Source organism: Alligator mississippiensis, chromosome 1 (genome assembly GCF_030867095.1).
Source record: "Alligator mississippiensis isolate rAllMis1 chromosome 1, rAllMis1, whole genome shotgun sequence".
Classification (NCBI taxonomy): domain Eukaryota; kingdom Metazoa; phylum Chordata; order Crocodylia; family Alligatoridae; genus Alligator; species Alligator mississippiensis.
This window is the reverse complement of record NC_081824.1, coordinates 342,311,018-342,337,137: the sequence shown is the minus strand read 5'-3', so window position 1 is coordinate 342,337,137 and position 26,120 is coordinate 342,311,018. Positions and strand designations below refer to the sequence as shown.

General features: G+C 40.5%; 1 protein-coding gene across 3 annotated transcripts in view; it reads right to left on the bottom strand.

Moving 5' to 3' along the window:
- Positions 1-26,120, bottom strand: part of TMEM131 (transmembrane protein 131) — a 160,542-nt gene that overhangs the window by 1,198 nt on the left and 133,224 nt on the right. The window contains exons 28-40 of one of the 3 annotated variants that reach the window (XM_059720971.1): positions 24,583-24,769; positions 23,291-23,476; positions 19,830-19,988; positions 18,807-19,402; positions 14,183-14,358; positions 12,964-13,091; positions 11,368-11,492; positions 11,034-11,192; positions 8,246-8,411; positions 4,911-5,032; positions 4,713-4,809; positions 2,766-2,863; positions 978-1,132 (exon numbers count right to left, since the gene is read on the bottom strand). In XM_059720971.1, the coding sequence (XP_059576954.1) occupies positions 978-1,132; positions 2,766-2,863; positions 4,713-4,809; positions 4,911-5,032; positions 8,246-8,411; positions 11,034-11,192; positions 11,368-11,492; positions 12,964-13,091; positions 14,183-14,358; positions 18,807-19,402; positions 19,830-19,988; positions 23,291-23,476; positions 24,583-24,769 (2,354 nt within the window). The remainder of the gene's footprint in view (positions 1-977; positions 1,133-2,765; positions 2,864-4,712; positions 4,810-4,910; positions 5,033-8,245; positions 8,412-11,033; positions 11,193-11,367; positions 11,493-12,963; positions 13,092-14,182; positions 14,359-18,806; positions 19,403-19,829; positions 19,989-23,290; positions 23,477-24,582; positions 24,770-26,120) is intronic. The other 2 variants (XM_059720972.1, XM_059720973.1) reach the window with 2 other exon arrangements.

Sequence of the window (26,120 nt, the reverse complement as noted above, 5' to 3'; positions counted from 1 at the left end):
ACAGCTCAGCTAGCTTGAGCTCAGTGTACCACTTGACGCAGAAGTGAGTTTGAAAGCTGGATTAGTGGCAAAGCTCCTCTTTGCAATGTTCCCTTGAGAAGCCCTTATTCATTTCTCTCTCTGGCAATTCCCCAATAGTTCCTCAAGCTCAGGCATGTTTAGCAGCAAATTTTGTCCCTTGCAACGTTTGAGACTGCTAATGTGCAGATGAATGCATACATTTCTGTTCAGCAGTTAGACAGACATACCAATATATTCTGCATTTGAGGACTACAATAAAGAGCCATCTTGGAAAATAAAGTAACAGATTAAACCTTGATATTCAAAATTAAAACATTTAATGTTTAGTCTCTTTCAGCATAGTTTAAACCACTTGACATCTGCAGGTAAGACAGGACAGGCACTTACTTGCAGCACTGGGCCACAATCCTGGCATACAGAAGCAAGACCTGGTGCCAGGTCTCAATCCTGGCACACATGGCTCCATCCAACTCCTGGACCAGCCCTGTACCATTCATCTGGCCCACAGGGGTCAAAAACTGGGCAATAAGCATGGAGTAAAAAAATCCTTTGGTCTGTCCTGTGTCAAGCAGCTGAATTAAGTTATAATGGTGAGTGTAGTGATAAAAATGTACACATCACATCCAAGCTGTTCTCAGGTAAGGCAAACTGCACTTAATACAGACAGGAATCTGCACACAAGGTGTTTGCTTGTGCAGGCTGCCTTTAGCAAGAGACAAAAATTAGATGGATAGAACATTAGGAGGAATCTGACATCTGGTTATTATTATTTTTTCTTTAAGCAAATCCTGGAGTGAAAGGATGAGAAAGTTGTTCTGGTTGTGCTATTGTAAACACTCCTCCTCTTTTTAGCACCAACTGTTTCATTTTTAAAAGGCTCTAGATACTGCCGGAGTTAGAGGCAAAACACTGGAGCAGGCTGACAATAAACGGTTATATTGCCCATGTCTACTTACTGCAGTTGTGTGAGTTGGGGAACCTGAACTTGTTGGCCAGGATGGTACAGAATCAGCTGCTGGCGAGTCCCAGATGGATGCAGGAAATTCATTCCAGTTCCTTTGTACATCCTGACCATAAGCAGATCGGGAAAGCCCAAGTTTGCTGAAAACCTCTGAGGAGGAAAGAAAACGAAAAACAAGATTAGTGGATAATAATGCAAGCACAGAGAGAAATCTTTTACAACAGAACAGACCTTGTCTAACATGACAGAGACAGTGAGCGCATCTACACGTGCTTTAATACACGAGCCTATTTTAATGTGCATTAAAGCATCACTAAAAAAAGTGATATTTAGTTAATGTGCACTGAAATAGGCTAATGCACACTGAGTATCACTTAAAAACCATGGGCTCCTACAGACGTATGAGGAGCCTGCTCCAACACGCTGTCTGCTGGAGCATGGGAACTGATGTGCTCTGGCAGCCTTCCACATCACGTGTATCAGCATCCCCATGCTGAAAAAATGGCAGTGGGGTGCTTTGAAATAAAACGCATTCAATGAGCTTTAGTTCAAAGTGCCCCGCTGCCATTTTTTTCAGTGCTGATACGCATGACACATAGGTGCTTTTAATTAGTGCAGCTCACTAATTAAAGCATCTAGTGCCACATCCCAAACCATGTATAAAAATACCCTGTGCTCTTTAGTTAATGTGCAGTAAGACAGGCTAAGTCTCATTTTCTTAGTACCCTACATTGGAGTTACTAGATTTAATGAGTATTAACACACATGTAGACGTGCCCCTCCAAAACTGAGTCCAGCAACCCTGGAAGCTTTTTGATTACAGCTGCAATCTATATGAAGTTATCATTAGAAAAAATTCGAAACACAATGCTCATGATTTAACAGGACTGTTACTACATATTATTGAGACCATTTGCATCAGGAGTTGGGATTCCTAGACCACAATTATGTTGACAAGTTCATATCAGAGTTCTTCAGGTCATGGTGCTGAAACAGTGGTCTCACTTCAAGATAAAAAAAATTAATGGGTATCAGTCCTGATCACAGGTAACTATGATCACAGATAACTTCTAATGACATAATAGTGTAACTAAGACCCAGGACTGATCCAGGATGGTGGCTTCTACATTCCTATGAAAAGAGCTGGACAATGTGGCAGAGCAAATGCATAATTAAGTCTTATCTACTCTACAGCCTCCATTCTTGCCATTATTTTGTGAATATCAACAGCCATATCGGACTAGATTCTTGAGAGAAGAAAATATACATCATTCTTCCCCTCCTGGTGCTTTTGCTGTTATCTCTAAATCAAGTCCATAACCAGCTTTTTGAGATTCAACATTTCCTAGCACTGAAGCAGCATGGTGTTACCTCACTTAGAAGAAGCCAATTCAGCATGACAAGACGCAACAGCATTAATTTTAAACCTCAAAATTTCACATCAGAAAGCCTATCGAGTTTGAAATCTGATTTTATCTTAGCCCTGCTTGTTCTTTCTAATAAAGTAAAGCAGCACAACTGTTACCCACAAAGAAGAATCTCTCTTTGGGCATGTCAGGAGTTTCAAACCCCAAAATTATTGCAGTTATGCTTTCAGCACGCCAAGTAATATCAAACCTGCTAACTATTCCACCAGGGATTTGACATTAGCTTAGCCTGGTATCGTTCTAACAATCTTATACAAATAATTCTTCAATTTTATATACATTTCCAATATACAGAAAGGGATGAAGTACTTGCTCACTCCATTATTTTCTTTGCCATTAAAACTCAAACAACTCACCTCCAGTTATGTTGAAAGAATGACCAAATGCCGAGAATGAATTGAGGGGCGTAAAGTCAGGGCTGCTAGGGTTGCTGATCGGACTCCAGAAACCAGAACTAAACGCACACAAAGAGTTAACACTGAATCAGTACTACTGATGATAACTTAGCTGTGCATACATACTTGTGGAATAAACAGATATAAGGAAGCTTAAGTTGAACTAGGATAATAAGCATAAAAAGATGACTGAAGTAGCCAAATATTTTAATGCAGTATTCTGAATATTTTATTTAAATATTTTAAATGTTATCTCCCTCAGCTGAAATTAAATGCATCACTCATTTGGTCAAGTGATTCATGCATGCATACCTAAGAGCTGCAAATAGCCTTTTGGTTTGTTTTCCCATGTGTACACTTCAGCCTTAGAGATTAATTATCTGAGGCTAAAGGGCCTGAACCTGTTCAGCCTCCACAAGAAAAGGCTGAGAGGGGATCTGGTGGCTGTTTACAAAGTCACCAGGGGGGACCAGCGGGAATTGGGGGAGGCTCTGTTCCCCTGGGCACCACCTGGGGTTACTAGGAATAAAGGCCACAAATTGTTAGCGAGAACTTTCAAGCTGGACATCAGGAGACATTACTTTACAGTTAGGGCTGCCAGGCTCTGGAATGGGCTCCCAAGGGAGGTGGTGCTCTCTCCTACTTCGGGGGTCTTCAAGAGGAGGCTGGACAGATATTTGGCTGGGGTGATATGATCCTGGCACCTGTTCCTGCTCGGGGCAGTGGGTCGGATCTGATGATCTGTTTAGGTCCCTTCCAACCCTAAATACTATTATACTTATAGTGTAAATAGTGCTAATTTGATAACTGATGCAATGTTCACAAGTAGCTCCTTGGCCTACACGTTTGAGGTTAAAATCTAGCATACTTCAGCCCAGGTAGATCAACTTTAAGGTCTAAATTAGCATTGTTCAAATTCTGAGCCACTGGGGCCACACACCATGAAGGCCACTCACTGGGTAGACTTCCCTACTGTGCTGCTACACCCCCATCTCCCTGCCAGGCTTTAGGCTTCCAAGACTATACTGTCCCATCCTGCCCCTGGGGCAAGGACAGGAAGCAGAAGCTGGGGGAGGAGATGGGATGCTCAGAAACCCACCAACAGCAGCAGCAGGAGGAGTTGGGGGGTAGCAGCCCCAGACCGGTGGTGTAGGGGCTGCAAGTTAACCTGTCACAGGTTGGACAGCCCTGGTGAAAATCATGAGTGGTTTCTTAATGAACCAAGTACTCAGGCTGTAGTTACTGAATGAATGTATTGAAAAGCAGATGGGTTCATTGGGATCAATGAATAAATAGCGTAAAATAGAATCTAGCTCAAAACAGTAGAACCTCCGAAAGCTGACATCTATTTCCAGAACAAGCAGTTTTTAGATGTCAGAGGAAAAAAAGGACATTGCGTCCTCAGGACTCATTTTTCCCTCTTACCCACTCTTTCTACCATTACACTGATGCAGATATTTATTCCCACTACTGGGAAGTATCACTTCATGTGGCTATACCCTGCTTTTGCCCTTAATTCCTGAACTCAACCTCAAATTAGGGGAGAGAGCGTGTTGCCCTTTGCTCCTGAACTGAATGGTTCACCTGTAGACTGTATCAGGTGAACCTAGCGTTCACTACTCAAGATACCAAGAAAAGCAAATGGTTGTTTGGAAAAGGGGAAAGGCAGAGATGGAGAAAGAACAAAAGACCATGTGTGATAAGGATGCCTACCCCAACTTGCCAATCAGCTAAACAAGTCTCAGATTTGTTCTAATGATGCTCTTAATTGGGTCATTTTGAGATATTCACCTCAGAAAATTAAAAACACTGCCTCTTGGAACTAGAATGAATGCCTCCAACTAAGAAGAAAAAGGCTCCACTGGCTTCCTGCAAGGGTTGGGGTTTCAAAAGGGGGACTTTAGTTACCTGTCAGAGCCATCGCTGTCAACAGGTACATGGGAAATGCTGATATTGCCAGAAACATCTGCTTTGTTTGGTGAAACCTTTGCTAATCCACTACCACCTGCAACAATACATTCAAATTGAATAAGGCAAACAAAACAATGCAAGAACAGCATTCACTGCTATTCAGCAATAACTGGTACTCCAAATTGATTTAATTACCTGGGCTCTTGTCATAACCTGCAGCTACAGCAGCAAAGGTGGGGTTTCCATTTCTGCCAGGGAGAGAGGCCGTCTTTGCCAGCTTGTGTTTGGTACCATTTGGCTGTTTGCTCTTTGTTTCACTAAAAATAAGTTAACAAAATAAGACTTTGAGATTCAGTGTTTTAATAAAAGAGCAGCTATTAAAAGTAGTATTTAACTGGACATGATGTGATACAAAAGCAGCTTATTGACACTGTAGCCCACAATACTGTACCGTACAGTATATTTCCAATGCCTTAACTCACAGTTTAGATCTCTGGCTAAAACAACCTCATGTCAACAACTGCTCCACTTAGTCAAGCTAATTTTTATTACTAAACAATCACAAATGTGATAGCTCCTAGTAGCAGCACTTCTGGGCTTTGAACGGAGACACATTTAGTTTTGTTTTGTTTTTTTAATTTGAAAGAAACTTTCTGGAAATAAAAGCAGAGGTTGGGGGTGATAATGACCTCCATAGAGGATGAGCTAAACTAAGGGTGGGGTACAAAGAGAGGAGGAAGGTGGTTGTTACAGATCACCCGGCATGAGTCTTAGGCTGCTAGCAGCGTTGCGATAAACTTTCTGTAGTTAGATGTTCTCGGGTCAGTGGTTCCAGCATGAAGCATCTCCCTACAGAGGTACCAGGCAACCATTTGCAGAAAGCTATGGCTCTCTTCTCATTAGCTCTCTTCTAAATACATGTGTGTGGATTTGCAAGCAATACTGGTCACACTCCAGTCATGGGAGCACAGGCTATTCACCTACTCAAACATTCACTTGGTTTCTTGAGCAAATTTTGTAGCCCAGGTGAAGTTCTGTAATGCTATGAACAGTCTGCTACTGGTACTGGAGCCAGGAAGGTTAAGACAGCTTGGGTAGGTCTATGACAACTGCAGCCACAGCAGGGATTTCAGTGAAGACTTGCTTTTTAGGGCATGGAGACGCATGTAGATGGAGCAGTTTCAAAAGGGGAGGAGAAGCTCTAATAGTTATGTGTGCATAAGCCTGCAGTGACACAAGGGAGGCAAGCTGCATTGACTCTAACCTTCAGCTGCCTGGAACAGAAGCTCCCCACTCCTCTGTTGAAGCTGCTCCAAGTGTAGGTCTGTCCATGCCCTTAGACTCTGGCCACAGCAGTAGTGACAGACTCTAAATTTAGCTACTGGATTTTTAAAACATTTTTGAGGAGAGCAAAAGTAGCAAGTATGACATGATGTTGTACAGAGATCAACAGGAAAGTCCATATAACAAACAAAATGGAGAGAATGTGCACAGGAATTAGTTCTAGGCAAACACATCTGACCTTGTATATGGAGCAAAGGACAACAAATGACTTTCAGAGCATATGTATTAGACTCAGCAAAGATGATTGACTCTGCCCAAGTAGTAAAAGCCTAATTTTTATTCTTCAGGGAAGGGGTGTCAAAGATATGACCCATGGGTCTGATTTGGCTTGCCGAGCCCCCCATCCTGCCCCCAGCACTGCCCCTTGGTCTCACAGTTGGCCCAGATGGTGAATGCTAGATCAGCCTTGTGTGCAGGGCCCTGGGATGCACATGGTGCCCATTCCAACTTGTGCAGCATGCATGCTGCACACAGCCCCGCTCTGGCTGTTTTGGGGCTGCACACAGACCCTATTCTAGTAGGTCTAGGATCTGTACCACACACAGCATCCACCCACTCTGTCTGGAATGGCCCTGCATGTGGCACCTGCTCTGGCCTGAGACACATGCATGTGTATCCTGGCCTGGACAGGGCAGGCACCATGTGTGGCACACATCTTTGACCAGCCAGAAAGGGCACCATATGCAGTGAGGCCCTGGACTGGGTGGAGCATGTGATGCATGCAGCAACCATCCTGGGCCAGCTGGAATAGGGGCTGCATGCAGCACAGGTCCCAGAGCAGGTGCTGTGGGTGCTGGATCCGGCATACGGGGGTGGGACTTAGACGAGTTTGACACCTCTGCTTTAGGGTAGTTAGCTTCTCCATGGTAGGGATGTGCCACACTTCATTGCAGCAGATGCTCAGGAGGAATAGTGCTTACACTACTAAGAAGCAATAGGAAAAGGAAAAGGCAATCAGGTGTGGGGGGGGGAGGGTGGTACATTGCTATAAGAATCAATTCAGCTTAATAGGAAAACTCAAAAATCATGCTGGCTTCTGTTTATTGGGTCCTGCATATATTTCACAGAACCTACAACAGAATGGCAGCATTCATCAGATTCAGTTCAGTCTTTTCTATATATAGTAGATGGGATTAAATATGTTGTGTGTAATTACTGATATCTGATCAGCAGACAGTTGAAATATATTACTGGACTTTTCTAAACAACTTCTAGTGAAGGTTTTTAGTAATTTTAAAGTCAGTCTCAGCGCTCTCCATGTTACATGGCCTATCCTGAGCTGTTTAAAGTACTGTGCAGTTATGAGACATGTTTCTGGTATGTGCACAGCATAAACTACTTGGTCAAGGTTTGCTCAGTATGATACCTTTAAAGCAACATTGATCTGTAAATGCACAGATTTGGAAGTATTAAAAACATGGCTGTCTTTGTAATTATGCTGTACCCTGTATACCTGATCAATTTGATAAAGAAACTGGGCAATTATTAAAATGAGAAGAACCTAGTATTTATACAAGGCTATAAATGGATAATAGTGAAAGGTAAATACTAGATTACTACAGAAGGAAGGGAGATGTGGTTGAGAGCTTAAGAACACTGGCACCTTCTGTGGTGAGAGGACATTACTGGATTTCTTCACAAAGTCAATTGGATGGTTTACAGTTCCACTAATTCCAATCCTTCCTTATGTTTTGGATTATTAAAGTTTTGACTGGAAGACTCTCAATGGGAGAAGTGGCTGTTACATGCCTCCTGACAATGTGGCTTCACAGCCAATATGCTTCACAGCAATATTTAAATAGGAAAACATCTACACATTAGGAGTTCAGTTAGTATGTCTATTATGACTCTCTAAAAACAGTAGCAATAAAACCCTGGATACAGGGGTGTCTATGGCAGCATTTCAACCTCCTGCTGAGTCCTATAAATGAAACCATGTTTGTCACTGAAGAAGCAAAGATTAGAAATCTCAGTGAAATGCACAACTAAAGCATGATATGTGCACAAACAAATTCTGGGCCATTTGAATGGGGAACTAAAATCACTTCTACAGCACAGGGCAAAAAAAGGAAAAAATACTGTCGGCAAGAGGATGGATAATATAACCAGACAGAACTTCCACATCTTGCTTGTTTTTTATGTACTACACATAAGCAACTTTTTAGTCTGCAGAAATTTCAACTTACTGGCTACAGCTGTTGTTCACAATGCTACTGTAAGTGCCTCGTGGAACGAAAGCTAAAGATGCAGGGGGTGGCGATGGAGAGGCAGGAGTTGGTGAGGTCTGTCGTTGTTTCAAGAAAGCATCTGCATTGAGGGTTTGGAGCGACAGTTTATAAAGGTTATCTGCAGCTGAGAAACAAAGCAAAGCCATCATATTTTATTAGTGTTCACTTCACCACATAGGCTTCTTTTTTTTTTTTTTTTTTAGTAAGGAAGAAAAACATTATTAAATTTCCAGCTCAAATTCTTAGAGAAAGAAAAATGGAGAATTAAATAGATATTAGTATCAACCCATAGACCTTTACAGAATATTGCCTGAGAGGCCTGTCATGGACTTCTATCAGTGACAGACCTTCTGCAAAAGCCACCTCTACTAATAGAGAATTCCTTGCTGTCTTAAAACTACGGAATACATCCAGCCTCTGACTTACCGTCAGGTGACAAAGATGTGTTTGTTAGGATCACAAGACAAACCTCTTTCTTTGAAAAATAAAATGACCCTTTACTTTGAAAAATACATTTTTTCAACAACTGCCATAAATTAATCCTCCTCCCAGCTCTAGGTCAGAGCTCTGCTTAGTAACCTTATTTTTAAAAAATCTATTGCTTGTCCATAATACATGCAGAAAAAAAACACAGGAATAGGAAGCTAGACCTGACAACCAGATTTAATCAGATGGGAGAGAATTTGAGTCATCAGTAGAAAAACTAATGTACACTGCAGCATGTGAAGATGATCAAGATGTAGCATTTAAATTAACTGCAGTACAGACAGACACTGAATGGGACTGTGTCTGGGTGCATCTTTCTAGGACAGTGAACTGGAGGAATGACTGCAATTAGTGAATTTATCAAGCAAATCAGGGAAGGAAATGAAATGCATCACATGGTTAGAAAAACAGGGCACCTTCACATGAAGTCTCACATCCCAATTCAGATCTCCTGTTTTATTAGGTTTCACTTCCCATAGAGCTTTGGCTTCGCCAATTGTCACCGAACCCCGATTCTCTCACACCCTTTATGCTTAGTTGTCTCTACCTCCACTGCCTTTGGTCCCATTCTGCTGAAAATCACAATCTATGCCTTTAAAATACTCTCACCTCAACTATTCTGGACCCTTTTTGTGGGAAAAATATACACTAATCTGCTATCTATCTGTTCACATCAAGCAGTATAAATACATTACACTCGTTTCCTCATTCATCTTATGTTTTGTAAAAACCACTAAGGAAAGGAAGACATAACATAAGGCCAACATAAGCTTTTTACATGAGTAACATTGCACACAGTTGCCCCACACTGATAGTAGCATATATTTTTACACCCAAAGCAATCTGGCTTCACAGTGGCTAGCAGGAGCTCTGCATTCTGGTTTCCACCCCCCCTACTTCTGGTACAAAGTCAGTTGTAGTTGTGTGGTCTACCTCCCACCCCCTTACTTGAAATGAGTCTTCAGAACCTGACTGCAAGACTGAGGGACAGGAGGTGTTTTCAGGTTGGGGAGAAGGCTGTCCTGGGTTTTGTCCTCTCATTATTCAGACCTATAACCTGTTGAAATACAGCTTCCATGAAATACTTGGGTCAAACTGACTCGCCTGGAAGGAAGTGGAACAAGATTCTACAGACTTGTTAAGAAGCCATATGGACAAGAGTGGTTTTAGTTCCATTTGTACAGAGCTGAGCATGATAGGACTTCAGGTGTTCACTGCTGTCTCTGGCTGCAATGAAAATGCCTACCAGTCATGAGCACTTCCACCCCAGGAGCACTCTGAACACGAGATTGTCTGAGGCTGCTGGCAGATGTTATGGAAGTCATACAAATAGTCTCAGGAATTTTATGGCTCTTTCCTGAACTGCGTAGCCTGCCATACCAGATGTGCATGGCACATGATGCAATTCTGGGAATGGGGCATAAATACTCCTGAAACCCCACCTATACATATGCCAGCACAGAGGGACACCTGCACCTGCAAGGCTCTATGCCCTGAGGCTCACCAGGACCTGGTACCTCAAAGAACCTTAAAGGTCAGGGGTTGCAAGGTAGGCTCTTTAAAGTGGCAGGTCCCAAAAAGTCTGTGTCCTGATGTAAACAATCACCTGATTGTCAGTATTGGTCCCAGCCAGGATCCAGGCCCAGGGCTGCCCAGGTCTTGATGCTGACAAGCAGCTGACTGTCCACATTGGGATGATATCGGAATGCCACATATTCAATTTATGGTGCCATATAAACCAGCCATAAAGATATTATGCATGTTGAGGAATATCTCTGTGGCTGGTTGGCCAATTAATGGCATAATAAATCTGACTAACATACAGCATGTTGCTATTACTGGTGCAATTACATTAATCACACCAGACAGGCGTGTGCACCAGAGGCCTAAGTGTTGCTTCTCTAGGACATCTCAGCTGGTTAGTTTTAATCCTAGCTGCAACTTGCTTGATGAAATGGAGCCTGCATTTCGAAAACCTGTTGCATTTTCTTTTCGGACAGCAAGCTGTCTTATTCTCCCCACTGCCTCTATTCTAATTCTCAACTTTTGCTGAATTTCAAGCATTACTGAAGGACCCTCAATTTTTGGCCTCTACACTTGCACTGGATGTTATCAGTGCGGAGGGTCACTACAGGAAAGAAAATGGGAACAGAATTCTTTGAGGGAAAGAGGATGGGAACGTTCTGCATAAGAAAGCTACAATCCCCCCTCCTTATTCTGTACAACAGTAAATCTCTTTCTGCAGAGTAACTGTACTTACAGCTGTCTGCTTTGTGAAGTGGCACCGAGTCCCACTCTGGTGGTGGAGAATCTTTTTCCCCTTCTGAGCTGCTGGTGTTGCCCAGCTCCTGTCCAGAACCACCTGGGAGAAATTTTGCTAATGCAGATGGCCTGTTGTCCATTAACTTATTGTTTGGACCTACATAAAAAACAAACAAAAGGCCAGCCATGGCCAGTTAGGTAAGCAGCTCTTTTCCCTTGTAAACAGGCCTAGGAGTTAGAACTCAAAAACCTGAAAGATGACTCAGAAAAATTCTTGATAACCAAAACACAGTTATTTACCCCAAAATGTATGATAAAAACTGCTGCTGTACCTCTTGTTTTCTGGAGGTTTCTAGGTTTGCACCCATTTGTCAACATGTGCTGTGTAGACATCTTGGATGAAAAAGTTCTGCGCTGTTTGTTTTCCAGAGGGGGAGTATATGGCAAATCCAAAGAACTAAATGAAAGCACAAACAGATTTATTCTTTCCTGGTGCTTAAAGTGTTCTTCAAATATGCTGTGTGGGTTTATACAGGCCTGATTTCCTATGACTTGCCTCACTCATGACTTCTTTGCCTTTAGTCTATCCTGCCTGCAGTTGTCAAGATTATCTCTTCCTAGAGTTACTGCCAGTGAAACAATGGTGGTGAACTTACAAAATCCTGCAGCAACAGCCAGTGTGCATGCTCTTACCCCACAGGAAGGGTGAGGTAGCTTATTCCTCAACAGAAGTGGGGTGTGCGTGCACTGGCAGTTGCCATGAAGCAGCTGACACTCTTAAGTTCACAGGTCTACCTTATGATCTGGTCATCTGTTCTTACAACCAAACCCTAAGTTTCCTCTTGCCCATGAATCTGTTGACCTAAAAAAAAAAGAGAGGCTTCAAACTTCTCCCCCCCCCAATCTCCCTAGTTGCCTTTGTCTACACCTCTGCCATTATCCTCTTCCTACAAGCCATTACGCCCCACACACCCACAAATCATCTTACAGACTATCACTTCCCTCTCTCTCCATACCCCTTTGCCATATTGTCCCTCTCATCTATAATGGCCTCAACAAACTGTTTCCTCCAAGAACCAACTGACTTTCACACTAGCTCTTTAGGATAACTATAAAATGCTATCTGATGATCACAGGCAGGTACAGGGGGTGCAGTAAGTACCCCTCTTCTGCCTTCTTTTTTCTATTCTCTTACTTTTATTAGCTCAGGCATTTGTATCACTGCTATCACCCACTCCAACTGCCTACACATTATAAATTTCACCTGGTCTAGGACTAATTTGCTACAGTACCTGGATGAACACAAGTTGCATTCCAGTCCTGTGTAATTAACAGGTGTGGCATCAAGAATTATAAGGCTCCTCAGTTCATATGAACTGGGTGTAGCAAGACTAAGCCTCTCTGACAGCACAGGTTATGCAGAGGCAAATAAGCACCATGGCAGAGAAGAGGGAGTGGCTTTTCAGGCCACAGATCTGAGAACCTGACCCATAAATTATATACACACAGAAAAGGAAAATTATGAAGCTATAATAGTTAAGGGCATCTGATATTAACTGCCTCTGTTAAAAGTGTAGCTTGTTCTGTAGCTGTCAGAAGCTTTTGATGAAGTGGTAAGCTTCAAATAGATTAAAAAATAAGGATGCAACAAAAAAACCTGTGCGTAATCTAGGCTGGCTTGCCGCTCGAGATCTAGTTCTTATCTCAATGTGCTACGTTCTTGTCAAATTCCTTAATTCCTTATGTTTACAAAGCTGGAATAATTCCCCAGCATTGGGAAGACAGTCAAGCTTAGTTGCTGTTGTTGGAGATGGGCTTTCCTGACCCAATTAGCAGTCCCAAAACATGAACATATGAGGTCCTATCTTCTTCACATCTCCCCATTAAGCATGATGCTTTCTCAGCAAGGAAACCCTTGATATACTAACCTTGGTTTCACATCTGCAGGGATTTCCTTTTTGATATTTGATAGCTTTTTGCTTTTCTGTTTTACTGGAACTATTTCACTTTCATGTTTTTCTGGCATAGCTTGTTTTCCCTTCAGCTTTTCTGGTTCCTACAAAAGGCAACAAAAGTAGCATAACATTACGAAAGCGTTAAATAAAGGATTCCATTTCATTTAAGATATGCCCCCAAAAAAGCAGCAACAAGGAGGAAATGCTATTAGCAACTATGAGCAACTTGCATTGTGAAAAATACTTCTACTTATTCAATAACGCTTACCTCCTTCAAACCCTAGAGTGAATTTAATGCCTATCATAGGTTTTTACGTTTCCCTTCTCTAGAGATTTCAGTCTGCTTATCCACAAACCCAGTACAGAATGGGCAAAAGCACCAAAGCACTATACTAATGTGCTTCAATCAATGTTTCAAGGGCCACTCTATGAGCATTAGGATACCAACAACTTCAGGCTCATTCACACCTTGGATGACAACTAGTTGTGGAATGAGACTAAATAGATTTGATAGATTACTTAAAATGGACAAGGATATTGTAGCTGAAAGAAGAGATTTTTTTTTTTAAGCAAAGAAAAAGTTCTTGCTATTTTGTCATTCAAGTTATTTCTTTTAGTCTTATATAGCATCCATGTGCTTTATAAATATGGTATCATTACATTGCCCTATTAATACCAAGTAACCATCTGGAAAAGCAAAAAAGATCAAATTCAGTCCTAAATATTTTAAACACACATTGAAACTATTGTTTGTAAAACAGTAAAAATCTAGCTACAAAAAACCCCAAAAAAACAATCACCAGCAAATTAAAAAAATGCCCAGCTTGGGTTCCCCCCCCCCCCACCCTCTTCAATTAAATTTAGTTTGGTTTCAGAGTGCACATCTTGAGAGAGAACTATCATCATGGCCACCTGAGCATGATGCAAGTAGTTGAGATGCCCAAATTGATTACCTAACTTGAAATAAATTGAAGTGACAAGCATGCTCTACTTTCCCTCACCGAGGAAGGAGGAATCTGGAAGTGAAAGAGAAATTTGGAAACATGTTGTTTATTAAACTGATTTGGCAGAGGCTACAGTATAAAAACCTGCTCACTCTACTAACAAATGTCTTTCAAAACTCAGTGCCATGCTTTCTACCTGGGTGGCCACCAAATAGATAAGAGTGTTTCCCTGTCTAGCAGTTCTGTACCTCCTTCAGAAGAGGTTCTGTGTCTGGGTTAGAGGTTTCTGTAGTAGTTGAAGAACTGTCATCATCTGCCAAAGAATCCTTCAGTTCATCTTCCTGTTGTTTTCCCTTTCCTCTTCTTTCTTTTTCTTCCCGCTTCTTCTGTGGTTTAGACTTGCGTGGATATGTCTTCCCTTTCCCTAAAGAGATGAGAGCAATCTCCTGATTATTAGCAGCTACGTACAAAGACCAGGAAAGTTTTGCACTGGAAATTAATCCTTCATCACCAGGCCTTCCGAGGCACGTGGAAACAATTAGATTGTCCTCAGAATTTCATTTTTCCTTGCTAAAAAAACCTTTATGCCCACTTCACACTATCTGTACCAGTGGTATCAAACTTGAAGAACTCTGACCAATACTCACACACTTTTACAATTATGTCATGGGTCTTAGCACCATTACATATCTTCTACAGGCACTAGCCACTTCTTTACATACAGAGCCCTTTTGGAATTCCTTGTTACCATATGACCTGAGTTCTAATTCATATATTTTTAAAATTTAGTACTAGTATTTCATCACCTCAGATTGGATTTGAGCAACAATCACTTGGGAAAGTCATTATGAAGTTCTAACATTTTAACAGACAAATGAAAATTAGGAACTGCTTTGTAGAGCTGTCAATTCTTTTTAAAAAGCTACAATAAATCAGGATTAGGAAAGAGGATTGCAAATATTACATTGTTTCTATGAGGTGTAAAACCCAAGAACTACAGATGCTATCCTAAGCCAACACTTCTCTTCAGCATATTTTTCTGTATTGTAATAGGTATATCTAACTTATACATTTTAAGCAAAAGTATTTTAAAATAATTTATTACAGGAAAAGCATATGCAAAATATTCAAGTGGTGTTCTATCAAGTTGGCTGTAGCAGTCCAGATCATCTAACAGTCTCCTCAACTAACCTATACAAGGAAAATAAGCTACTTACATTCAAACCCCCTTTTTCTCTTTGGCTCCCACCATTTGCAGGATGAGGTACTTGGGTTTGTTAAAATACACCACACAGTCTGGTTCAACAGTGCATGGATCTATGAAATACTGCCCAAACTCCTGACAGACTCAATACTATGATCTCTGTTCAGCTCTCAGGGAATAAGATCATAAATAAGATAAATATTATCAATATAGAACAATTCAACAGCAAACATTTTTTTTTTTTTTGCATTTTTGCTTGATATTTCTTTTCATGATATTGGTTATACCAAATATTTCTTTTTATGATATTTCTTTTCTTTATTTATTTTCCTAATATCCTGCTCCACAGGCTTCTCTTACCATCATCTCCAATAATTCCACTACAGCACAGCTGGCCACCTTTAAGAACACTGCTTAACAAAATTCTCTATAGGAATTAGCCCCTGAACAAAGTATAGTCAAAACACAAGACAACATCTCCATACTGCTTTTTTTTCCCTAAGGAATACTTTATATGCAAGTGAAATTGAAAAATAGCTTTGCTGTGAATGGCTACAAGTTGAATCTGGTGCATAACTTTTTCTACCAGATTCGATTCTAGAAAACATTTTTTGGAATAAAGTTTGTACAAAACGCTACACACCAGTGGTGGGTTAATTCATTTGGCCCTGTGGGCTGGGTAAGTTGTGCAGGGGTGGTTCAAAGGCTGGTTCTCATATGCGGGGTCAGAGCAGGGGCCTGAGCAGCATGGGATTAGTCCACAGAGGTAACCATGTGCCAGATACTACCATCAAATAACCCGGTACGCTGGCCCAACTCCATGTGTGGCTGCATGGGGCCAAACCATCTGGCCTACAGGACTCCCAAAGGATCTGGAAACACCATTACAGCCTGGCTTAATTTCAGTGGTTTTCTGTACTGGGCATAACTTAATGACTTGTGACTTTCTCCCCTTCTAAATCTGGTTATTCATAATCACTGCAGTCAAGAGAGACTGAAAAACCCCCCGATTGTGTCAAACAAGGCTCATTCGAGCATGTGGCAAGGATTAAACAAGACACCAGCAAGCATGAGGCTTCTTGATAGAATTTTCCCCTCTACTGTATTTTCTATAACTAAGATTTACTGAAAAACTAGGGAAAACCAGGTTTTTTTTTCCCCTTTTCATTTGCTTGTAAAGTATTGCTTGTAAAGTATGGCCAAATGCATAAAGCAGAATCAGATTTTCCAAAGGTATACAGGCACATAATAATAAAGAAAAATGCTTAGTGGGATTTTTTAAAGGGCTTAAGCCCAGTGTTACTTTTAAAAATCTGGACTAAGGTATTAATATACAGATTCTTTATGAAAATGTCAAAGTGCAAAAGTTAGTTCCCTATTATGGACTAGGTATTGAGTCTGAAACTACCCTTATAGTTCTTCCAGTACATTTCAGGTTGACTGTTACTTTAGAAGCTATCAGAATAAATCTCTGAGATTACATTATGACATGGACACAGGCTTTTTTCAAATGGATGATTTAAAAAACTTGGGCAGGGGACAAACCCGACTCAAAATTTCCTTTTTCCATGTTATAGGCTACAGGCCTATTCTGACACACACTTAAACGTTGAAAAAGAATATAAACAATTACTTCTTGAATAAACACTTGACATTTATGAAGCATCTTTTATCCATCCAGATCCAGAAGTGCCTTAGACTTTATGGACCTCCCTGGGTGCAATTAACTGGTTAACTGCACAATAAACATAACATGAGGGACCTCAGACTGCTCCTGACACTGATAGGAAGCCAACTATCCAGGTGATTATATAGGCTTGTACTCCTTGAAAAAACAGGTGGTAACGTATTCCCATAAGTGGTGACAATCCCTGAAAACAGCTATTTTTGGACTTAAAAATGTTAAGGATAAGTCTCTAATACACAAAATACTGGAAAGTATTATAACTAGGAAACTCATCTGCAATTATGTCATTTCTACAAAGATGCATTTAACTTTTAACAAAGCGATACCTAAATAGTTTGTGTAGAATTCTTTCAACTACAAGGCACCTTTGCTTTCATGATTACCAAAAAAGAAGCAACATGCATCCTGTCTGTTACTGGACCGGGATACCTTTCATATTCTAGAAGCATCTTGTTTAAAAGACCAGTCAAAGTTTTGCATCTATTAAAAATATTTAAAATCCAGTCTGGAACAGTTATTACTATGCTGTAGCTTTTTAATAATTACAATTTAATTAAAAAATGCTCCTCTCTTGTAATTATGCAGATACTTCATCATTTATAAATCTACCCACTGTTCTCTTCCCTCATTTATAGGTATGAGTTTTTGGCTATTATATGCAAGTCGTCTGCAGCCATAGTCTATGGACACACAATGATTTTTCATATTTTTCTGGTTTTTTTAAAGACAAAAACACTGAAAACAAATTCAAATTTATATTTGGAGAGAACCCTATGAGTTGTACAAGTTAGATCCAGTTGGCTAATTTGCAAATGGCTTTCAACAGCCAAGCATCATCAAAAATGTTAACAGTGCTAACAGCTTCACTTTTATATTCATCTTCATATTTTAGCTAGAAATCTAAACGCATCTGATATCTATACTTCAATAAGTTGTTGGGAGCACTAGAGAAACAAAAAGGTATATGCATAAACTCCTCTAACAGGATTCCAGCTTTATGCAAAGATGAATGCAATATAAATCAAACAGATACTATTTAATAACAACTTTCCAACTATGCAACTTCAAGGCTTTTCTGCCACAACTAAAAAGTACTAGTTAAGAAGAATTCCATGACAATATTACATTGACAATACTGAATTAGATTTAGTGCTCTCTTCTAATTTGTGTTATAAATATACTGGCATGATTTGATTTTTATCAGTAAACATCAATAAATGTCGATTTTCACCTCACACAGACCAACAAAAAATATTTTCTATTGTTAATAATCGAAAGGGGATGCAATAAAAATGATGGCTGATGGAGTACGCAATTACAGGGGCAGCAGTCCTACAGAACTGTGCTAGCTGTAGTTTGGACTACAACTCCCAGAAACCCCAAGGGACTGGGAACAAAGGAAGAGGAAGTGACAAAGTGGATGAGGGAGCTATGGGCCAGCGGAGCCAGGACAAATAGTGGCAGTCCTACAGTAGTTATGTTTGTCATTAATAAGTTGTCTGCCCCCCCACACCTCTAATTTCATCTAATCCTGAAAATTTAAAACAATAAAAATAGAAACAAATGCTTAAAAATAAATATCAATCTTATTAATTGAAATATATATATAATTGAATTCTGCCAAGCCTAGCTACCAACTTTTCTCCCCTCTTCATCAAAAATTGTTAACTGTAAGAATAATGGACACAACCAGAACAATAAAGCTAAGAGTTAGATTCCTTAATAATCATATTTAGTAAAAGCTTATTTCACTAAAACTTTCAAAAGAAAATACATCTATTGCTAAGCAGGGAATGCCAGTACCATAAAGATGGAGAAAGCAAGTATTTTAATTGTATTCAGGGTCAGCCATGAGGACCTGTGACAGCTGAGAACATAGCAGTGTCCATACTATGAAACTATTATCTTTCCACTTGCTTTTAAATCTCATTCCCTGGTTTACATATAGCCCTCCTTATTATGGAAAGCAGAACTTTATTACCTTTGTTTTTTGCTACTGGAGATGGGGGCTGCTCTGTAAACACATCTGGGGAAGGGGATTCTGGGTGGTCAAAGTCGTTGTCCATGGTTTCTATAAGAGCAGTGATATCTGAATCTTCTGAGCTGTGCCTTGTGTTGCTGGCACATTCTGAATGTGAAGGGTTAAGAAGTGGTGGTTGTGGTGAAGAACTTTCAGTCTGTTGCTCTTGTTGCTGAGGCACTGCTGGTGGTGGCTGTGGTGAGGGCTGCTCTAATAGAGCTTGAGCATTTTGTTGGTTTGTTTGCTGGTTCTGTTTTGCCCCCTTGGATCTTCTGCCCACTGTGTGATTTTGAGCTGTAGCATTTGAATCCAAGACAAGGGACCCTGTTTTGTTAGCGGACTGCGTGGAAGCTGCCTGCGTGCAAGTCCTGTTAGCAACATTTGAACTGTTTTTAGATTTGATGTTTTCAACATCAGCTGAATTTCTATTGCTGTGAAGGTGCACTGTTGTATTGCATTGCTTGTGACTTCCTGCACTGGATCGTGATGAGGAGCTGCCTGCTCCATAGAGTCCTCTGGAGGATCCATGGTTAGAATCTGATCCAAATGCATTCAAGCTGGAAGAAGAAAAGTATTTAAGTCTTCAGTCCTTTCCAAAAGAAGCACTACACCAAGCAGAAACCCTTGATTACACAGTCTTTGGCATATTATCATCAATTTAACATAAAAACACCTAAAGCTTATGACAAGTGAGTGATATTTAATATCTGCTATTCAGAGGCTCATTACATACATAGACAAGTCAAAGCAATAAAGCACAAAACATAATTGTGATTGGGGAAATTTCCCTTTTAACTGAGAAGGCTTCAAGCAGGGATATCTGGGCCCAAATCAGGAGTATTATAAAGTGCTATATAGTTTTACTATGTTTAGTTTTACCAAAAGGTACGACTTTTCCCACTGTTGTAATGCTGGAAGTTAGTGTGTCTGAGGGAGAAATCAAATTCTCCAAGAGGCCTTATTCATATCAGAGTGTGCACTTACTTTCCATCAGATGAAATTCCAACTATTCTCCTGAGATCAAATGGCCTTCCCATGTCGAAGGGAGGGTTTGATGCCTCAAAGGACAGGCGCCTCCTGAATGGCTCCCAAATTCCTTGAGCTTCTAAATAAGCAGTTCCAATTACCAAGAGAAAGAGTACGCTGTAGAAAAAAAAGGAAATCAAACAAGCATGACCCACTGGATCTGGGAAGAAAGATGCATTTTCTGTTAACAAATCAAAAGCTAAAAAGGGGAAAAGCATCCCAATATGCTGCTAATGGAAAGATAAGCAGCAAAACTCAGAATCATATGCACACACCTATTACAATGGGAACTGCAATTAAAGAGCAAAGACTTAAGTTGCTGCCCAGAATGAAAAAAGCTAAAGAAAAGCAGTTAGGTATGTTTAACAAGATGGCTAAGGACAAAAATTACACACAATTCGGTATAAGTGATCAGAAACTAATTCAAATCTGTAACACAACAGAAGTTCAGTAACATAAACCACTTTGAAAATGGCTGAAACTGGTTTAAGATAAACCTGAATGGATGTAGTATCAGACAACTGATTTAAATTAAACTGGTTTATTTATTATTGTCCCAGATCCATATACACCAAAAGCTCTGTTATCCATCACCCACAGGGAATGTGGGGTGCTGGATAACCAAATATGCTGGTTACCTAATAGGCCCAAACAGCTATCTTTGCCTGTTTGGGCCGCTGCCCCTCTGCCACATCCGGTGTGCTACCACCCTTCCCTGGCATCAGTGTACAGGGGCACAGGGAGGGAGGCCCCATACAGGCTGCTTTGCCTTGTGCCGTGGGGGTGTGGTAGCACAGGCTGCTTTGCCCCAGGCTGTGGGGGGCTTGGCGAAACCTGAAGTGTCAGGCTGGGGACTTCTGATTTTGCTTCCGCCACGTTGACTGGCATGCCAGCTTTTAAGGTGCCGGATAATGTGGCTTTTGCTGTATTTAGCTGATCAGTGGACCAGGGCCCTGGCAGACTCCCACTGCAGCTGCACTCCAAAGGCAGAGACGCTTAGCAAAGCAAGTCCTGTTGCTATACAGGACTTCCCGAGAGAGAAGAACAGTCTCTCTCAGGAATTTCCCAACTGAATTGCTGAACTGGGATACTGGATAGCAGGGAAAGTCTCTCACTGTGTTTATATGCTGCTTATCAAATGGGACATCAATCTCTGAGCCTACTAAGCAAGGCCACAATAGAAAATGATAGTAGGTTAGGACAAGCATTAATGAGGAACACCATGTCAGCTGGAAAATTTTAGGGAGTGGAACAGAGCACTAGAACAAAGAACAAGCACATACAGTGGAGTCGCATCATACGCGCATTTAACTTACGCAAATTCAACTATACGTGGAGTGGGAAGGGGGTCAGGGGCTTGAGTTTGCACGCAGCACTGCCGCTTACCTGGAGGCCCATTATGGCGGTGACGGCGACTGCCTCCAAAACCTCCTGCTGTTGCCATGGAGCCGTGCCCGGAGCCGTGCGGCCAGCTGCCGGGCGGCAGCGGCAGCGTGGTGGTGGCTGGGCAGCACGCAGCCATCCCCACCACCACCCCACACTGCACTGCACCGCTGCTGCCAGCCACACAGCTCCAAGCATGGCTTCGTGGTGGCGGCGGGAGGTTTTGGAGGCAGAGACAGTCACCACTGGCATGGTAATTTTGACTATACGCAATTTTCGCCTTATGCTCTGACTTTAGAACCTAACCCCCGCATAAGATGCGACTCCACCATATTATTTAATCACTCAAAATGCAATCTGACAGAGAGTAGGTCTAACATTGCCACTTATGCAAAATCTTATAGGATGTTTAATAGCTATAAGTAGTCAGAATTGAAGGTTTAGATCTCATCTGAAAAGTATGTACAGTCTTATTTCATTCTTGCAGCCCTTCAAATGAACTAGAACATGGAAGTTAGGCAAGAAAGAGTTAAAAGTTATGCTAAAATACCCTCTAGTTCATTGAACACAAGGCCATGGGCAGTCCCACTGATCCTTCTGTGATGCTAGTCATATTAGGATGTTTTCCGCCCTCACTGGTGACTAATATATTTTGTGTTTCTATGCGGATGAAAGAATAAATGTGTTTTGTAACTCAGACTAACTAAGCATTACAGATGAAATATGTACAAGATTCCCACCCTCCCCAACCAATTAAGATGATGGGTAGAACAAAGCACTAGAACAAAAAAGTATTATTTAATCACTCAAACCTTGTTAAACTGAAGTTCAGATTGCAACTATCTAGGGATGGAAAATTTGAAAAAAACAACGGGCTGCTCAAAACCAGAATGATGCTTGAAAGCCTAAAAAACATTTCATAACATCTCATCTTCTCTATCTATTCCTTCTATTGCTGTTTTGTGAGCAAGATCAGGGTAACCAGAGAATATTTCTGTAGTGAAGTTAATGCCTTAAAACTGAATTTAGGAGTCAGTGTTTCAATGAAACATGAATAAATGAACTGCTACAAAGGCTGAGAACAACACTCTAGAATCACAGGCCACTGTTATGTATCCTAAGTACCTACTATGGCCCAGTACTTCTTGCCCAGGGCCCTAGTTCAATATTAATTCAAAAGCAAAAAAGCTGATTACTGAATTACCAACACAAAGGTTGTCCTGGGTAAAAGGGCAGAGAGGAAGGAAAGTTTCATATTTAACAGCTGACCGGGTATGATACTGTTTCTAATGTTTTCAGATTTCTCAAAAGAAACTGAGGTGCCGTAATTTATGATGTGGGAGAGCGAAATGAGCTTTCAATTTAAAAGCCAACAAAGCCTAGTTAGGGTAAACTCTTCTGTATTTACTGAGAGTGTGTGCATTTGGTTCTTATTAGACAGAACTTATTCATAGGCTACTTGTAACCTCTCTCACCAATGCTGCACAGTACTTTAAGTGTTTTACATACAAATGAACAATGCCCTTGAAGTTCTTAGAAATTCCATGATTAGTATCACCAGTTGTCTGTCACACGTACAAGAGTCACCAGAGTTAAATGATCCAAAGGCATTTGCTAAGCTCATCTAAATTATTGCCTCATATCTCCCTGAAGTATGACAGTGTGGAGGTCATGCTTAACGCTGCCTTTCCATATTAAGTTAATTCAGTTTTGACTTACTTACATCTATAGGCTCAGACACTGTCATGGATAATAGGTGTACATACATGATCTTAGGAAAATGACTCAGGACAAGCATATACTATATTCCATACTAGTTTTGACAGGAAATAAGAATTCTCACCGCTATGGTATTCACATGAATTCCACAGCAGTTTGAGTCAGCTTGTTCATAAATGTTTTTAAATTTACCACAACTGATTTTACACAAGCATATCATGTATATGGTAATTAGCATATAAAATGTCTTCCCCCATAACTTGTATTCAAGATGCAATAACTCCACTATGTAGGTACAAGCAACCCATATACAGTACCTCATTATTCCTGAGATGATTATGTACAATGCCAGCTCCCAATTGGGCCTAGGCAGGGCTTCTGCACAGGTTGCTAACATATGATATGGAAGGGATGCATTCAATACAAATATAAATTCAGAGCCTCCTGCTGTAATGAACTTCAATTCACGAATGACTCTGGAGGCAGTGAAATCTGGTGTAAACCTGGGAAGGCAAATTATGATTGTGATGACTGTCCAAAGTCTAAGATTAATACATGCCACTAAAACAGCTCTACATAATTTGCACTATTTGTGTCTCTTTTGTTCTGAAAAGGCAATAGCTACTGCAATGACTGACATTTGTTGAAAGTCCTCACTAATTATCATTACTGGCTTTCTGTACACACTAGCCAAATAGTACCTACGGGTATCTTTCAATAACTCAAGGCAAAGAATCAACCTACAAGTACCTACACAAACCACATTTGATACAACCCATAAAGACATAATGAAATGAAATTTAAGTTCAATTATATTTTTAAGAAAGCAAATTAGAAAGAAAATGCAAAATTTAAAAGCAACTGTAATTAAGCAACAAGATGCATTAGCAAGCAAAGTAGAATATTCTTTATCACTAAATCAAGACCAGAATTGTGTTCTCTATCCTCTAGTCCCATCACAACTTAAAGGTTGATGCACAAATAACCAAGTGAAATACTATGGCCTGACCAGATGATTAGATTAGCCCCATCTGGTTTTAAAAAGTATGAATGTTTGATGACTAGTCTTAAAACATGCAAGGCCCAAGGATCACATCTGGGGCAGAAGGTTCTTGTACTATATATTCAAACAAGCGTTTTAGACAAAACATCCAAATTTAAATTGAAGCACATTATAAAACTCGTATGCAGAGGATGCCTTTCACTATACACAGTAATGTGCCAAAAGGATATGAATAATTATGTCCATTACTAGGTCTATAATCCATCTGTATCTTGAATGAAGGTACATGTAACTGTATCATAAGACCAAATTGCCAAATTATTTTTATCGCTGCCAAACAAAAAATACCATATTTCAGTTATGAAAAATTTTACAATTTCTTTTAAACAGCTTGTTCCATTTTTAGACTTAAAAAAAGTATCTTAAGTTTGTTTGTACAGAAGGAACTTAAAAACCAAACCTGAAGTGAAAAGAAGCCAAGTGCATTTAGCCAACACTGGTTTCCCCTCAATAAACCTTTAACATACAGAGTTCTTAATATACGACTCCCACCAGATGTGCTATACAAGAAAAAAGGCCACATCTTTCTAACAACAACATACTTACAATATGACAATGTCTTTAGAGGCATTGGCACTTAGTGCAAACTCTTGACAGTTAACAACTTTAAATCCATAGCCTTCACAAGTATAACCACTAATTTCCATAGACTTCACATTAACTTGCAGCTGCCCTGTGTTCTCCACTCTGAACGTTCTTCTCAGTGTGAAATTTGGTTCTTTAAATTTCATCTCTAAAAGCATACAGAATAAAGCTATTAGGATTGCGTTAAGTCAAACTGTAGTAAAGTCATAGTCTAAGAGAGACTGGTATAGTTCTGTTAGTACCATCCTCACCTGAAGCCTAACAGTGACAACATGCAACAAAAATGTCAGGGAGATCTCTGCTTAGACATGCTACCTTTGGACAAAGTTAACATTGGCTCTACAACAGTGTCTGATAATCGTTATGGTAAAATGCTTTGTTGTCTATTTTCACAGCAAGGTAAAGCCAAAGTACTGAGACTAATATAGTTTAGCAAAAACCCTCCAATGTGCGCAACAGTATAAACTCTTTTTACACGTACTGGCCACACAGAGTACACCATTACTCTACTAGCAGCATTTGGTAAGAGCATGATATAAAACAAAACCCTTTCTGTTCTAAGATCCAATCTTAAGGATTTTGCTAATTCTTTTGAAGTCACTGCCTCATCATCATCTACCTGGCTAAAGAAAGCCTTGGCTGGGATGATATATAGTTGGAGATGGTCCTGTTCTTTGAGCAGGGGGTTGGACTAGATGACCTCCTGATGTCCCTCCCAACCCTCATATTCTATGATTAAAAATAATTCAATTGCAGACTATGAGCAATATTAAGCCTGATATTTTATAAAGAAACAAAGACACAAACTAAGACTTTAAGGTGCATATTTACAGCTGAGACATACAGTAGGCTTCAACTGAGGTTTTAGATATCACAAGGCTTGTCTGATTTTAGAAAATACAAAGGATACCTTGGAAATATGCCTCAATAATTATTAAGAAATAAAAAAGATCTTAAACTAAGGCCAATTTGTCCTTATCAGTTCCTGAGCCCCCATTACTCTAGAAAGCAGTAGGCAATTATTTCAGCTTAATGACTTTTGATGAGCTATTGATTGTCCCCCAATCACCATCTTGAGACTGGAAGTCCCACCTCTAACCCCTGACTTTTGCCACTGGAATTCTACCCCCACCCTCCCTGAAGTACTCCTTTTGGGGTGGGGGGAGATGCCATTTTTGAACCAGAAAAAAAAACAAACCCAAATCATATACTAAAAATTAAACATCTACCATAACATATTTTAATTTTATTTCAAATAATATTTTTGCCCTGTTTAACTTGTGTTTGTGTAGCGTATATAGAGTTGATTGCATAACTCAAAATAAAGTCTCACTCTTCTATATTGTGGGTGTGGGGTGTATGTATGCAGGTGGTGTTTTTTTAGGGGGGGCTCCCCCCACATGCCCTCCCCCCCATGGCGCACATGACCTCCTGACCCGCAGCAGGCCAAGTCCCTGGGCAGTGTGTGGCTCCAACTGAATCCCGGGGGCTGCATGTGG